This window comes from Narcine bancroftii, chromosome 4 (genome assembly GCF_036971445.1).
Source record: "Narcine bancroftii isolate sNarBan1 chromosome 4, sNarBan1.hap1, whole genome shotgun sequence".
NCBI lineage: Eukaryota > Metazoa > Chordata > Chondrichthyes > Torpediniformes > Narcinidae > Narcine > Narcine bancroftii.
In genome coordinates, this window is record NC_091472.1 from 244,487,298 (window position 1) to 244,504,445 (window position 17,148).

General features: G+C 39.1%; 1 protein-coding gene across 10 annotated transcripts in view; it reads left to right on the forward strand.

The window, feature by feature from the left end:
• rftn2 (raftlin family member 2) overlaps positions 1 to 17,148 on the forward strand; it is a 186,283-nt gene that overhangs the window by 136,623 nt on the left and 32,512 nt on the right. For 8 of the 10 annotated variants that reach the window (XM_069934549.1, XM_069934546.1, XM_069934554.1 and 5 more), the window contains exon 14: positions 7,485 to 7,668. The exons of 1 other annotated variant lie outside the window; for it this stretch is intronic. In XM_069934549.1, coding sequence (XP_069790650.1) covers positions 7,485 to 7,668 — 184 coding nt within the window. Of the gene's footprint in view, positions 1 to 5,823; positions 5,958 to 7,484; positions 7,669 to 17,148 lie in introns of those variants that run through there. One more of the 10 variants, XR_011356518.1, reaches the window with a different exon arrangement.

The window sequence follows — 17,148 nt, forward strand, 5'->3', positions numbered from 1 at the left end:
ACTAAATCCCCTGGGATTATACATTCGAATTCAGAAGAATGAAAGGAGATCTTATAAAAACAAATAAAATTATAAAAGGTGAGATAAGATAAAGGTAGTAAAATTGTTTTCACTGGTAGGTGAGACCAGAACTAGGGGCACAGCCTCAAGATCAGGAGAGTGGATTTAAGACAGAGATGAGGAAAAACTTTTCCCAGAGAGTAGTGGATCTGTGGAATTCTCTGCCCAGGGAAGCAGTTGAGGCAATTTCATTAAACATATTTAAGGCTCAATTAGATAGATTTTTACATTAAAAGGGAATTACGGGATATGAGGAAAGGCAGGTAAGTGGAGTTGAGTCAATGATCAGATCAGCCATGATCTTATTGAATGGTGGAGCAGGCTCGATGGGCCAAATGGCCTATTCTTGCTCCTATTTCTTATATGTTCTTAAAATAGTATCTGAAATTTTTAAGCTAACCTGATTAATTTCTTTGAAGAAGTGAATGTCTCACAGTGTTATTACTTCGACTTTAAAAAAAATTTAAGTCACTGACAAGAAACAGCAATGAAATTCACAAAAATGAAACTATAGCCATGATCAATAAATTGATTGTGAAGATTGTCACACAGAGTAGGAAACCATGTTCTGAGTCATGTACCTTCAAGATTCTGTGTTTGGGTGTGAAATGTTGGTCATATTCACAAATGTGGAATGGATACCAAAGAATTCAATTAAGTTGAATGAGCTTGGAAATAAATGAAATACAGAAGACATAAAGGTTCATAGCATTGCAACTAGTGATACTAAAGCAAGTAAATTGCAAAGAGATGCATTAGCCAATAAGAAAAATTATAAAACATTAATTTCATTGCAGATAAATGTGAGGCCATCCACATTGGTTGTAAAATGGCACAAAGGAGTATGTTGTAAATAGTGAATGCTGGGAGCATTAAGGTCCAGAGGGACTTACTGATCAACTTGGATAGATCATTAAAATGTCATGGACCATTACATAGATAACTAGAGAGGCTTGTGAAATCATATCTGTAGAGAGAGAGAACAAGAAGTTAGATATCATTTTGTAACAAGACAGATGTCAGTGCCAGTAGAGATAAAGCAATGGCATTGTTATGTTGCTACTATAATCTATAAGCCCTTTTATAGTGGAAATAAAGCAATTTGTAAAGACAGGTTTCCTCTTACTTCAATAAAAGATCTGAAGGAGAATTAGCTGGTCTAACTTGCTTCATGTTCCCTCCACCTAAGGGGGTAGAGTCAGAGGTGGAGCTAAGTCGTTCCACCTCCTCTGTAAAAGGATTGCCACTGAATGTGGCCATCAGCCCTCAACCTTAGACCGCGAATTTTAAAGAACCCATATAGTCAAAAAAGGTCTGCCTGAGTCCTAAAACTGCTTGTACAGATCTCCACTAGTGCTTGTACCTGCTTTTCAGTTGCCATTTTGAGTATAGGCTGCTTTCCAGCACATATGTTTCACGTCACAGTGGCAGGCAGCATTACTGCACTACGAGCCTCGCCTCCTTCAGCTCTGGAAGCCGGTTTGCAAATCACCCCCTGTGTAAAAGCACTGTGCCATCCACATTTTTGGTTTCACCTCTTTTTTTAAAAACTTGAGCAGGCAATTATGCAGGTTTTGAGCATAAACACCCCTGATGCAAGGATATTTTTAAAAGATGTTCTTTTTGCTAATTGCCTGCACTTTCCCGTTCAATTTCTTTAAAGTGATAATTCCAGTGTCCAGTCAGTGGGATTTGGTGCAAGATCTATCAATCCCATTCTATTAATGGATAATTGGAAGACTAATAGAATGCCACTTTCTTCATACATAGAATTACATTGAAATTATAATACAGAAACTGATCTTATGGTATTAGATCTGCACAGATGCAAGAAGATGTCTTCCCCAACTAATGCTTTTAATACTCTTTCTTTTAACTCTCTAAAAAATAAATTACTTATGTGTAGTAATTGTTCAATTCCAGTTGATAACCTGCCAGGGTGCTATTGCATGTTGTCCGATATATGGCACATACTGGAGAGGCAACCACTAAAACCATGCAGACAAATGAATTTGTTGAGTTTAACCTGCCTGATAGTAAACAAAAAGGCTATAAATTTTTAGACATATATACAGCATGGTTATAAGCCATTTTGGTCCCTGAGCTTGTACACCCAATTAACCAACAACCTCTGGCATGTTTTTAATGGTGGGAGGAAACCAGAGCCCCCAAAGAAAACCCACACAGACACAGGGAGAATGTACAAATTCCTTACAGGCAGCATGGGAATCGATCCCCAGTGCCGTAACAGTGTTGCGCTAACCACTACACTAAATGTGCCATTATCATTGCAGGAAGACTTGAGCTGCTGCAATTCAAGCATGAAGTGTATCCCCAATCAGTAATGCTGAAAAGCATCAGTCTATGGCAACCACAAGTTTTTTTTATGCCTCTTGTTACAGGCCCAGAGGACCCCAAAACCCAGCAGCAATAAAAATTCACCAAGACAAATAGTTACTTAAACAAAAGTCATTTTTAATTTTCTTTAAACATAAAATAGGATCAAACTTTAACTTATTACTATTAACTTAACCTAATTTAACACCCTTCTAATTCTAAGCGCACGTACATGTAATGTGTATAAGTTCAGCAAAGTTATTTGATTCACAGTCCAATCTCACTTCTCACTCCTCCATGTTCACCAGTATCAGGCAATTCTTATATTGTGCACAGAATTTAACATTTATGAATTTTCACCAAGCTTTGGTGCTTAAAGGTAATTGGTTCCTGCTCAGGAAGGCTCTTGTTGGTTTCAGAGAGAGATTTGTTGCTTGTTGGACACACACAAACTGATTCCTTCCGATCAGCCACTTCAGTGTCTTCCCAAAGAAACTTGCCAAATGATAAACTCTTCTTCTGCAGGTCACCACAGAGTTTCTTTTATTTCCCTTATTTCAGGTGAAACACTCTAGCCAGCCACTTCTTCATGTATGGACCACAAGGGTTTTCAACAGGCTGAACTCAGAACGCACAACCCATCTTCAAAATGAGGTTTCAACAAGCTGCCAGCTTGACATGACTACAGAAACCAGTTGCCTCTCCCTCTCTCTTGGAGAAAGCCAGTTTAGTCTCCTCTCTCTCTCTCTCTCTCTCTCTCTCTCTCTGTCCTTGCAAAACCACATGACCTTCTTAGAACAGCAAACTGCAACCAGACAGATTGTGGCCGGGCCCAAACTTCTGAGTCCATTCATTTGTTGCTTTCAAACCAATAATCCATTACTCCACAGTATGTCCAATTAACACCTACTTGTGAAGTCTCTATGGCCATTCTTCAAAGTTTTTGCAAAGGCACCCGAAGCCTAGACTGTCTGGCTTGAGCAGAGCTCTGGCATTTTAAATGAGATCTGTTTTGTGAAGTGTTTGTTTGTGACCTACATTACCCCCACAATCTATCTCCTTCAAAAACATATCTAAATACAATATAAAATATGATGCAATCTGTCCCACTGAAATTCAGTCCATTAATCAAGGAGATAGTGGATGGGCTGAGTGGAGATGAAAGTGTCACTGGGTTGGAGAAGATCATGAGAGGAGAGAATCTCAGCAAGTAGGGAATAGGATTGGTGTGCTGAATTCTTGTGAGGAGAGAATGCCAGGGTTGTTAGGAGGCTGACATTGGAGGGTGTGGATTCTGCTTCTTGCACATTCAGGTGAGTATTCAATTGGCAAGTTAAATGCAACAATGAGGTGTGAGCCAAATAAAGATAGCCAGGGAGAAAAACTTGCATGGAAAAAAAATAGTCTCCTATAATTCCCAGCATGGCCACATCCTTAAACTCCAAGGCAGACTTCAGTTCTTTGGTTATGACCCGATTCTCTTTGTGAAGTTCACGCAGTCTATTTGTTTTGCCTGTTTTAGGTAAGTAGTGTCAAAATTACCATTACCCTCTATTGGTAGCAGAAGAGATTGGAAAACAGGAGTAGTTCACAAAGCTCCTTAAGTCTGCTCCACCATTCTATGGAACTATAGCCTCAGTTCCACTTTTTTTACTTGAATCCCTAGCCCTTGACTGCCCCCGTAAACTGAGAAAATATCCAATCCAAGTGTCCATGAGTATAAGTTGCACAATCAAAATAAATAAATAATAAACATGTCTGTGTTTAACTTGGGCATCATGATTGGTATAGACACATGGGCCAAGCGGCTTTCTCCTATGCATTATTGCGCTGTCAATTGCTGGAAGTCTGCTTTTGGCAAAAAAAAACATTAATTTGGAATGTTAAAAATTCCATCAAGTTGCAATCAAAAATATGATTGAAATTCCGGACATAAATCTTCAAAGAATTAAGATCCAAAGTGAACAGTTGTTCTCCACAGTGATGTATCACAAAAACAATGTACTGTAATTTAAACTGCTTGCAATGAGTGCATTAACTGTGAAGGTGCCAGAAACCATCTCCTCTGGTCTTCTTTGTTTTTCACCCTTCAGAAAACTATGTTTAGGTTTCTCCTGCTTTGAATGTTTATTTGAGCATTAATTGGTTTTATTGAAGTCTGTAGAAGGAAAATAAGGGGAATGACAATAAATAATATAATTATAAAGATTATACAGGAACAGAGAAAGTTAACGTTTATGTTCATAAATCTTTGAAGTCAGTTGGACAAAGCTATCAAAGTAGTACTGTATCTCATTTTGGAGAACAAAAGCCAGGAAGTTGTGGTAAACATTATAAAGTATTGTTTATGCCCAGCTAAGGATGATATTGAAGCTTCTGAGGCAGAACAGATAAGATTTACAGATGTGCTGGGGAGGAAATACTAGTTACTTGGAGCAACTCAGGAGGCTAGGGTTGGACCCCTTCATTGCAAAGAATGAGGAGAGTCTTGTTGAGGTGTTCAAAATTATTGACATACCAAATAAAAATAAACTATTTCCAATGGCAGCTTAACTAAATGAAGCCTTTTCTTCATTAAGCAAGCACAGGTATAGTGGGTTGAATCCTCTCACTTGTCTGCATGATCCTGTTGCTAAGTGGCAGCAAAGTCTGGTATTATTAGTTTCTTTCATATAAAAACACAAAAAAAATCATACTGCCTAAGATGAACTGGAATGTAGGGAATTGCAAAATGTGTTGCAGAGATATATGCATTATTGCTTCATAATGGATCTTTTCTATAGTTTGAACCCTTATGTGTGTTTTGTTTATACTCTTAAACATTTTTAGAAATTCCTCAGCCTTAAAGGTTAAAGGTAAAGGTTCCATTATTGTCATGTGATACTACATTTAGAATGTAACATGCATGAAATTCTTTAACTTTTGTCTACCGTAAGGAAAAGTCACCACTTCGCCAGCACCCCTCACAGAAACCTACAGCACCTAGTGTTCCTAGGCGATCTCCCCTCCACATTACAAATTAAAACAGCTTTCTCTGTGGAAAACAAAATCAATCTATGCTATTTTCATTTACTATTCCTTTAATATTTATCAAGTAATCTGAGACTCCAAGCACTTAGTAATGAATTCAGAGTGGATATCTGATGGTAGTAAAGTGGTTTAAAGCGTTCTTTTCTTGAGAAACTCCCAACTAAAATGTACTCACTTAACTACTTCATTCAAAGCTATAGCCATGTTCACTATTCCCAAGATCTATTTTTCATTGGATTTATAATTTTCCACATGTATTTGCCTTGATAGTTACAGCAGTGAGTCGCTACAGATTCCCGATGTGGATTTCCTTTCTTGGTAAAATATTTTCTTGTTTAATGTACCCAAGTGAACAGTGTAAGAGGTCATTACAGCAGCGCATTTACACTTTTTCAGATTATGCAACAAAATATCGAGGCCAACGAATCACCAAAAAAAAACAGAAACTGCAAGAATAACGATATGGGGAAGTTTTCAGAATTATCACTTTTGATGTGCCATTTGACTAGGAGGTTTTGAACATTTGATCGGTAACACTTAACAAATTTCAAATATATAATCAACCCTGATTTGATAAAGATTAACTCTTTGTTTAAACTTTTATTTGTAGGGAACAAAGTTCATTGAGAGACACAAACATACACAATCAATTTGTGGATTTGCATTCCACAAATTTCCCAGCAGTTCGCTCTCTGTGGGTTGTTCCACTATCCAAAGGACATTCCATTAAAGCCATCTTCATTTTTGTACTCTTCATCCCTATTCCCTTTCTCCACCATTAAAAACTTGATTTATTTCTACTTTTACCTAATTTTGATGAAGAAATTGACCTGAAATGTTAGTTTTGTTTCTTTCTCCACAAGTGCAGCCTAAATCTTGTAAAACAAAATGTTGTTGAGTCTTGTAGATTATTGCTTCATAAGTAGATCTTTTATATAGCTTGAAACCCTGCTATGTGTTTGGTTTGTGCCTTCATTTTAAATGAGGTGGGTGGCATGGTTAGTGTATGGTTAATGCAATCCTGTTAAAGTGCAACGACCCATAAGAATCGAATCCCACACTGTTTGTAAGGAGTTTGTACGTTCTCCCTGTGTCTGCATGGGTTTCCTCCAGGTACTTCAGTTTCAAAATGTACTGAGAGTTGAAGGTCAATTAGGTATAATTTGGTGATACAGGCTCATGGGATGAAATGGCCTGTTACCATGGTGTGTGTCTAAATTTAAATTTTTTTAAAAATACTTAAAGCAGTTTTCTGTATGCAAAACATTCATTCCATTCAGTAGCCACTGTTGATATGATAATCTAATCTCCTGCCTCCAAAAATTTTTAAGGTCTGCTTGGCAAACTTCCCAATAGGCACAAGTTGAACAGGAAAGTCTGCAGACGCTGTGATTGTAGTGCAATACGCAAGAGTGCTGGAGAAACTCAGTAGGTCACACAGAATCTATGGGAAGTAAAGGATAACCAACATTTCGGGTTTCCCTCTCCCTCCCATCCTCCCTCCTCTCCTCTCCTCCCCCCCCCCCCCCCCCCCACCACCTTTTTATTCAGGTGCTTGTCTACGTTTCGGTCGTAGCTTGCTGAAGCCCTCAGGCCCAAAATGTTGATTACCATTTACTTCCTGTGGATGCTGCCTGGCATGCTGAGTTGCTCCAGCACCTCTATGTATTACCCCCAAGTGATAATCTGTTTGACTGTTCACCTGGGATGAGCACCATTGAATCACAAAAGCTAGATTGTTTTATTTGGATTCTGAGCTCTTGGAAATGACATACAGGATTATAGTATCTGTGGATTAATATCTTGACAAAAAATACAGGAACATTAAATTCATCATTTTTTTAAAAATATTCTTAATTTCACTACAGTGCTTTACTCTCAATGTCTTGTGCAACAATGACTTTGTCATTACATAATACTGTAGTTGCATTGTAGGTAGGGGAAACACTTCTACAATTTGCCATTCTACAATCCTTACATTTTATGTTATAGGATTTGGGGCACAAGATTATTTTGAATGAGAGCATTTTTGTTTTGTTTTATTCATGGCACTGTAGGTTCATCAAATCCAGATGTTATCCATATCTCCTCACTCTTGGATCTTAATTCTAAGCTGGAAAGGTACTACAGGAATGGATACGTTGTTGCCACCATTCACCCTACAATTCTTTCCGTGGGACGAAGGAAACGATCTCCACTAAGTTACATCTATAGGGTTATATTAACTAAAATAAAATCAAGGTAAGTCAAGGTCATAAATGAATTACCTGGTAGGTTGGTTTTTAAAAATTCTAAAGTGCTTCAGAGAAAATTTATTTTGGAAGAATGTAATAATTTTTATTTTCATGTCGAGATACAACTCCATAACAGGCCCTTCTGGCCCTCGCATCTGCACCACACAGATACACCCCAGTGACCACTTTGTCACCTTGTTTGAAGCTGAAAGTATTTCAGTACAATCAAAGGTCAGACATGATCTAATTAAATGGTGTTGAAGGACTTCCTCTTGTTCCACATTCATGTGTTTGTTTGTCAGTTTAATTGTTGACTTTGGAGTAGAAATCCAGTACTGAATCTAAGACGATAACCTCCAGTTACAATCATCCATAAGAACATAAAAAATATTAGCAAGGATAAATCATCTGGGCCCATTGAGCCTCCTCCACCATGCAATTAGGTCATAACTTTCTAGCCATGGACTTGGTTCCACTTACTCATCTTTTGCCCATTACTCTTATTACACCTACTGTCCAGAAATGTATCCACGTTTTAAATATATTTAACGAGACAGCTTCCATTGCTTCCATGTGCAGAGAATTCCACAGATTCACTACTCTCTGAGTAAAGCAGTTCCTCATCTACGTCCTAAATCAACTCCCCCAAAGCTTGAGGCTCTGTTTCCTGGCTCTAGACTCACCCATCAGTGAAATAAACTTTCTCGTCTGTATCTTATCCTTTTCATTTTTTTAATATATTTCTGGAAGATAACCTCTCATTCTTCAATGAGTATCGTCCTAAGTGACTCAGTCTGTCCTATAGACTATCCCCTCATCTCCGTAATCAACACAGTCTCGTCTGCACCAAAGCTAGTACCTCCTTTCTCGGGTAGGGGGAGACCAGAGCTACACACAGTACTCCAGATGCAGCCTCACCAGTACCTGTACAGTTGCAGCAGAACCTCCCGCTTAAATTCAACTTCCCATTTGCAATCTTGGTTACCTATTGTACCTGCGAACCAACCTTTTGGGATTCATGTACAAGTATTTTGAGATGCTGATGTTAAAGCATATTAGTCCCTCTCTGAGTAGCAACATGAATCCATTCCAGTTTGCTTACCGCAGCAAAACCTCTTCAGCAGATGCCATTTTACTGGCTCTACACAAAACCCTGGATGGCAAAGATGCGTACATCAGGATGCACTTTATTGACTACATCATCATCCCCTCAAAACTGATCAGCAAACTCCCAAGATCTTTAATACCTCACTGTGTAATTATATCCTGGTTTTCATCACCTCCAGACCCCATTCAGAGGTTTAGTAAGAACATCTCCACAATCTCCATCGGCATCAGAACACCATAGGGCTGCATACTTAGCCCCCTGCACAACTTGCTTTACACCTACAACTGATGCATGGTTCAGAATGACAACACCATTCACAAATTTGCTGACAATACCACAGTAGAGGGCTATATAAAAAGGGCCAATGAGTCAGCAGACAGAAGGGAGATTGGAAACTTCGCTGAGTGATGTACTAACAACAACCTCTCAATCAATGCCACCAAAAGCAAGGATCTGATTGTAGACTTTTGAAGGGAAAACCAGAGGTGTACAATCCACTGATCAATGGGGGAAATCAAAGGTGGAGAAGGTGAACAAATTTAAATTATTGGAAGTCACTATCTCAGAGGACCTTTTACTGGATGTAATATACTAATGTCATCTTGAAGAAAGCACGTCAGCTTCTTCTTCCTCAGGAGTTTGCAGAGGGTTGATATAACATCAGAAACCTTGCAAACTTCCACAGATGTATTGTGGAAAGTGTGCTGACCGGCTGCATCATGGCGTCTTATGGGGAAACCAATACCTCTGAGTAGACATAACCCAGAACATCACAGCCAAAACTCTCCCACTATCAAGAAAATCTGCATGGAATACTGCTATCAGTATTCTGCAAAGATCCACACCACTCAGGACATGCTCTGTTCACACAGCTGCAACCAGGAAAGAAGTATAGGTGCCACTAGGGTCATACCATCAGATTCAGGAACAGTTGCTACCCCTCCACTTCCAGACTCCTCAATGACAGACCCAATAATAGAGACCTGACCGCCTGATAGGTTGTCCCCCTCCAAATATCCAAAACATTATTTTATATCTTTCTTCCCAGCATAAGGCCCTGAAATATTCCTTGCATGTGCAACAGAGTTTATGCTTCACCCACAGTGTGGATATCACAACATCAGAAGTTGAGGGACCATTTTGAAGAATACTTCCTTTCAATGCATAAGAGCCCTCTTGGTTTTGCAGCTGCCCATCACTTTAATTGGCTATCTTAATCCCTCTCCGACTTGTCCATCTCTGAATACTTACATTATTCCAGTGAAGCACAATCAAAGAAATGCATCTCATCCCCTGAACCAGCCAGATCTGATGAAAAATAATGAACTTACAAAGTTTATTTATTTTTTTCCGCTCCACAGATACTTCCTGACCAGTTAGTTATTCCCCGTAATCTTCTCTTTAACATTTCCAGCGTCTGCAGTGTTTTGCAACTTTCAGTTCCAACATTGATTTTGTTTCTGTTTTTATTTATCTCCTAATGACATCTCCACCAGTTAGTCCAGCTGTCTTTAACAAGCCTTCACCATTGGGAACCCTCACCCTTTCAGTCACTCTTTCTCTCTTGGTTTCACAGAGCCCCTTTGTTCACTTCACCTCTCCTCCTTCTGTACAACGTAAAACATCTTGTCCTCTTTCCTAAGTCTGATTACTTCAATTTTAATTTCAGAAAAATATCTAAATCATTTCCAAAGTAAGAAGGAAAGATTAATGAACTTAAAGAGTTTCAGTTATCCAACAATTAAAATCAATATCTCTCTTTGGAAACTCACTGAGTATTTCCAGCATTTTATTAGTGTTTCTGATTTATAACATTATAATTTTTTATTTTTGTGTAAATGGGAACTGATTGTACCCATCAAACTTGATGTATTTGGAAGTTCTCTTTTCCCAGTTGAATAACACATTTTCTTTTACACATTTATTTAGACATTTTTATAATTTCTCTGCACATGTCTATAACTGATGCACAGTAAAACCCCGTTATCCAGAATTTAAGCAAACAGCAGCCTCAAGCAATGAGCAAAACAAAAAGAAAGTAAATAGGCAAAAAAAATGGAAGTTTAAAATTGGTGCGCATCGCCATTAGTTCACCAATCCATGCAACAAGCAACTGGAAAATTCACTTATCTGACATTTACCAATCCCCATAGGTGCCGGATACCAGTGTTTTACTATATATCCTTTTGCATTTTTTGATAAGCCCTTACACTGTCCACAATTCCACCAATAGTGTATTTGCAAACATTAACCCATCCACCTATTTGTAATGTGCCATTCATATTGACCATTGATTTATTTCACATTACTGTATTACTTAGTCTTCAGCTTAGGTGGCACTGTTGTATAAGTCTCTCAAAACTCAAAGTAAGTAACTTTGAATTCATTGCCTGTACTCCTTCCTCCCTCCTCTCCTCTTATTCCCCCTCCCATACCTCACCTTTTTACTTCGGCGACTTTCTGATTTTTGCTCATACCTTGATGAAGGATTCAGGCTCGAAACGTTGGTTACCCTTTCCTTCCTACGCATGCTGCCTCACTTAGAACCATAGAACAGAAAACAGGCTTGGCCCTTCGAGTCTGTGCCGAAACATTATTCTGCTAGTCCCATTGACCTGCACCCAGTTCATAAACATCCAGACCTCTCCCATCCATGTATCTATCTAATTTATTCTTAAAACCTAAGATTGAGACCACATTTACCACTTTAGATGGCAGTTCATACCACACTCCCATCACTCTCTGAGTGAAGACATTCCCCCTAAACCTTTCGCCTTAAAGCCATGTCCTTTTGTATTTATCTCTCCTTATCTAAGTGGAAAGAGCCTACACGCATTTACTCTGTCTATACCTCTCATAATCTTGTAAACCTCCCCTCATTCTTCTACGCTCCAAGAAATAAAGTCCTAGCCTGTTTAATCTTTCCCTGTCACTCAACTCCTAAAGACCCAGCAACATCCTAGTAAATCTTCTCTGAAAGCTTTCAATCTTACTCATATCCTTATTGTAGTATGACGACCAGTATACTCCAAATTTGGCCTCACCAATTTCTTGTACAACCTCACCATAACATCCCAACATGTTATTTAAAATTTTTACCACACATGCATTCAAATATATTTCAAAATACAGATATAATAATATATTTAGGATCAAATACATAATGATAAAACCCAAAAAAACCCTCCTCCCAACCCCTCTATAGTTGCAAGAAAAGATAAAAGAAAGTATAGAATTAAGTGTTAAGATAGGGAAAAAAAAAGAGAAAGAATGAGAATGGACCTGAAAGTTTTAAATCCCATCTAGTCTAAAATTCATATCTATTTCATCATTAATGGAGTTCCATGCAGGTCTTAAAGGTTAAGAAGAACATTTACAAATCTAAAAAAGTAAAAATTTAATCCTTTTTTTGTAGATAAAGGCACCAAATTTGTAAGAATATATAATATTTTTTCCTTAAATTATATGTAATTTTTTCAAGGAGAACACAACTGTGCATTTCCACACTCCATTGCTCCAAATCAGGTGTGAATCAGATTTTCAATCAACTGCAATATATTTTCTGGCCACTGCTAATGCAATTTTAACAAATTCTATCTGGTATTTAGTTCATTTCAATTTAGGTCTTATCCCTATAATGTTATCTAATAAAAATAATTCTGGATTTTGTGGAAATTGGATTCCTGTAATTTGTTCTAAAAAATGTCCTAATTCCAGCCAGAAGACCATGTTGAATTTTTTTTTTAAAGTTCCCACCTCTTCGCTACATCTGAAACACTGATCTGATTTCAATTGATTTAATTTCTGTAGCATGAGGTAAAAAAGTCTGACTCCCATCTTTGTCTAGATTTATGAATTTCCGGTTTAGGAGTCCCCATTTGCAGTAAATGATAACACATCCCAACTCCTGTACTCAATACTTTGATTTATGAAGGACAAGATGCCAGTTTTCTTCACAACCCTGACTAACTGTGATGCCAATTTCAGGGAATTATGTATCTGTATTTCCAGATCCCTTTGTTCCTCCATATTCTTCAGTACCCTACCATTTACTTTGTTTGTGCGATCTTGGTTTGTCCTTCCAAAATGCAACACCTCACATTTGTCTGTATTCAATTCCATCTGCCATTTTCTGGCCCATTTTTCCAGCTGGTTCTGATCCCTATGGAAGCTTTGAAAGTCTTCCTCGCTGACCACAATGTCTCCAAACTTAGTGTCATCAGCAAACTTGCTGAGCCATTTTTCCACATTATCATCCAGATCATTGATATAGACAACAAACAATAAAGGTCCCAGCACCAATCCCTGAGGCACACACTAATCACAGGCCTCCAGTCTGAGAAGCAATCATCCATTTCCACTCTCTGTCTTCTCCCTTTCAGCCAATTTCAAATCCAGTTTACAACCTTTCTATGGATACCTAGTGCCATAACCTTCTGAAATAATCACCCATGTGGGACCTTATCAAAGACCTTACTAAAATCCATGCAGACAACATCCACAGCCTTTCCTTCATCTACTTTCTTGGTAACCTCTTTGAAAAACTCTTTAAGATATGTTAAACATTACCTACCACACACAAAGCCAAGCTGACTATCTTAAATCAGCCCTTGTCTGTCCAAATACTTGTATTCCAAGAGCACCTTCCAATAATTTACTTACCACTGATGTCAGACTCACCAGCCTGTAATTTTTTTGGTTTACTTTTGGAGCCTTTTTTAAACAACGGAACAACATGAGCTACCCTTCAATCCTCTGGCCCCATACCCGTGGCTAAGGACATTTTAAATATTTTTGCCAGGGCTTCTGCAATTTCTACACTAGTCTCCCTCAAGGTCCAAGGAAATATCGTGTCAGGCCCAGGGGATTTATCTACCTTTATTCGCTGTAAGCCAGCAAGCTCCTCATCTCCTTTAATCTCTATATGTTCCGTGCCACTACTGCTTGTTTCCCTTATACACAATGCCAGTTTCCTGAGTAAATACTTGCTGAGTTCCTCCAGCACACTTGGGTATTGCTTTCTACCTCAGCATCTGCACTCTTTCCTATTTAAATCTTTACAGCCAATGTTCCAGGACTTGCCACATCTCCCAGATACAACATGCAATGCTTTTTGAACAATAACTTCACTACAGATTTAAAGTTAACCAGAGATTGTTTCAATTCTTTCCCTCTTTCTTCATTCATCCTGCATTATTGTCTGTAATTAGGCTGTGTCTTCAATCCTGCCTCAACTCATTACAATTCTGCAATCCCTTTCCAACTGCTTTCAAACCTAGTCCTTCAGCTAAGTAAGTTGTATCATGAAATTGCTTGTTTTATTATTGTCTGTTCATAGAAACCAGCTTAATTGGGAGGGATGAGGAAAATGGGGATTTAGATGGGAACTAAAATGATGAAATAAGGAGCAACTATGGAGGTAAACAGGAAGTCTGCAGATGCTGGGGTCTAGAGCAATGCACAAAGTGCTGGAAAAACAGCAGGTCACACAGCAACCATGGAAAGCAATAGACAGTCGATGGTTCAGGCCTGAGGCCTGAAAAATCAGGCAGGTGCTAACTTAGAAGGTGGAATGGTGGGGTGGGGAGGAGGAGCACAGGATGGCTTGTGATAGGTGGATACATGTGGGAGGAAGTAGAAGAGAAAGGAGCTGGGGAGTTGGAAGGAGGAAGTCTCTGTCCCTTTTCTCTTCCCCTTTCCACCTGCATCCATCTGTCCCCTGCCAGCCTGTTTTCTTCCACTTCCCCCAACATTTGGGTCTCTGCCTGATTTTTGGCATATCTGGCTGAAGCTGAAATGTCTACTGCCCTATTGCTTTCCAAGGATACTGCATGACCTGTTGAGTTTCTCTAACACTTTTGATTACTGAACAATTAAGGAGGCTGCAGAGACAATTGAGAAAATGGGGAAGGGGAGAAGAGTGTTAAGGTGAGGAACATGTGGGCAGCCAGTGAGGAGTATCTGGCCCTGAAAGATTTAAAGAGATATATTGACAAAAAGTACACACCAAGTTAATATAGGAATCACTGTTTACCTCACTGTTTGAGCCTAGTTATTGTACTTGATCTCTTGCAACATCAGAGGCAAATGGATCATGCATTTTAACTACTGTATTTACATGTGTAATATTCAATGCTCAGTTAAAGTTGTACCCCTTATTTTTGGCCAAAAATCTGATATTTTCCATATATCACATGTAAAAGTGTACTGCCCCCCCACCATTTTTGGCCCTGGCCATCCACCCATCCAAACTCCTGACTGCCACCAGGCCTTGGCTGACCACCCTCCAGAGCTCCCAACACCTCAACCACAGGCTGTTGCTGCTCACCTATCCAAGCTCCCGATGCTCCAAACGCAGATTTACAACCTGGTCCCAGCCAGCTGCTTGTCCATCCAAGCTCCCAACACCTTGAACACTGACTCTCACCTGTTGGTGCAAAGCCAAAAACCTGCATGTGAATGTCAAAAAAACAAAAGAGATGTTTGTTGACTTTAAGAGGGTCTGAGGGGGGCCATGCTCCACTGACCATTAACAGCTCCACCATTGAGGTCGTCAAAGGAATCAAGTTCTTTGGAGTACACTTGGCAGAGTACCTCGCACAGTCCTTAATACAAGCTCCATAATCAAGAAAGCCCAGCAGCACCACTACTTCCTGCAAAGGCTGAGGAAAATTCATCTCCCACCCTCCATCCTCACTACTTTCTACAGAGGATGTATCGAGAGCATCCTATGCAACTGCATCACTGCCTGGTTTGGAAGCTGGACCTCCTCAGACCGCAAAATCCTGCAGAGGATAATGAAGTCAGCAGAAAAGATCATTGGGGGTTCTCTTCCTCCCATGCAGGACATCTACAACACTCGATGCAGGCAAAAGGCAATAAACATTGTGAAGGACTCCATGTAAACTGTTTTCCCTTCTGCCATCTGTAGGAGGTACCGTAGGACTCGCGCCCTTATGTTCAGATTGAGCAAGAGCTTTTTCCTCCAAGCCATCAGACTCCTGAATTCCCAGAATATTTGAAGATTGGGCACCGTTAATGTATAAGTGTTAATATTTTAAATGTGTTGAACTTAAATTCTAACCTATATTTATTAAATATGCTCCATGGTCCAGGAGATACATTATTTTGTCTTAACTGTACGAGCATGGTATGAACAACAAATAAAGGTTACTTGATGACTCACTCCAGTCGCCCACCCATCTGAGTTCCCAACTCAAACAACGCAAGTGCTTACTGCAGTCAAAATTAGTACGCATGTAGTTGTCAACCCCCTAAATTTTACCCAAAACATTGATCAACAAAATTCAACTATTAGTCGCATATACTGGGAACAGTAAAAAAACCGTATTTTACTTCAAAATACAATCATATTCTGCATGGGATTTAATTTGGTAGTCTTAATTCCTCTAGTTACTCTGTTTTACAAGGACAGAAACTGAAATTCTCTTTTAAAATCAGTATATTTATGTAATCCCACAATACTAACACATTATTACCAATAAGGATTGAAAATCTGGAAGAATTCTATCAATCACCACAATCACCACAACTCCCCTGACCATTAGCATAGCAATGGACAAGGACTGGCGTAGGCAAAATGGAAAAGTGTTTTATTGGGGAAGGGATTAGGCAGGATTTGGGGAAAGTAAATTGGGAAAAAATGTTCTCAGAGAGAAACTCAGAAGTAATATGGAGGATAGATATTTGGGGCCCACTTACATGGGGTTCTAGATAGGTTTGACCCACTGAGACAGGGAAAAGATGGTAGGATAGGGTACCATGGTTGACAAGAGGTGTGGCAGCTTGTCAAGAGGAAGAAGGACATAGACCTAAGGTTTAGGAAGCAAAAGACAGGAAGGGCTCATGAGATTTAAATAGTTGCCAGAAGGGAACTGAAGAAAAGACTTAGTAGAGCTGGAAGGGGGCACGAGAAAGCTTTGGCAAATAGAATTAAAGAAAACTTGGTGTTATATGCATATATAAAGAAAAGAAGGATAACTTGAATGAAGGTAGGGCAGCTTAAGGTTAAAGGATCTGCAGGGATCTATTATCAGACCCCAGCTCTTTATAAATGACCAGGTCGAAGAATTAGAAGGATGGGTCAGTAAGTCTGCAGATGACACAAAGATTGGAGATGTGGTGGGTAGTGTAGAAGGTTGCCATAGGTTACAACAGGGATATAAACAAGACGCAGAGTTGGGCAGAGAAGTGGCAGTTGGAGTCCAATCTAGATAAGGTTTAAAAAAAAGGTAAAGGTTTCATTATTGTCTCGTAATACTACATTTAGAATGTAACATGCATGAATTTTTTTTACTTTGTCTACTGTAAGGAAGACAGAGAATCACCACTTTGTCCAGCGCCCCTCACAGAAATGAG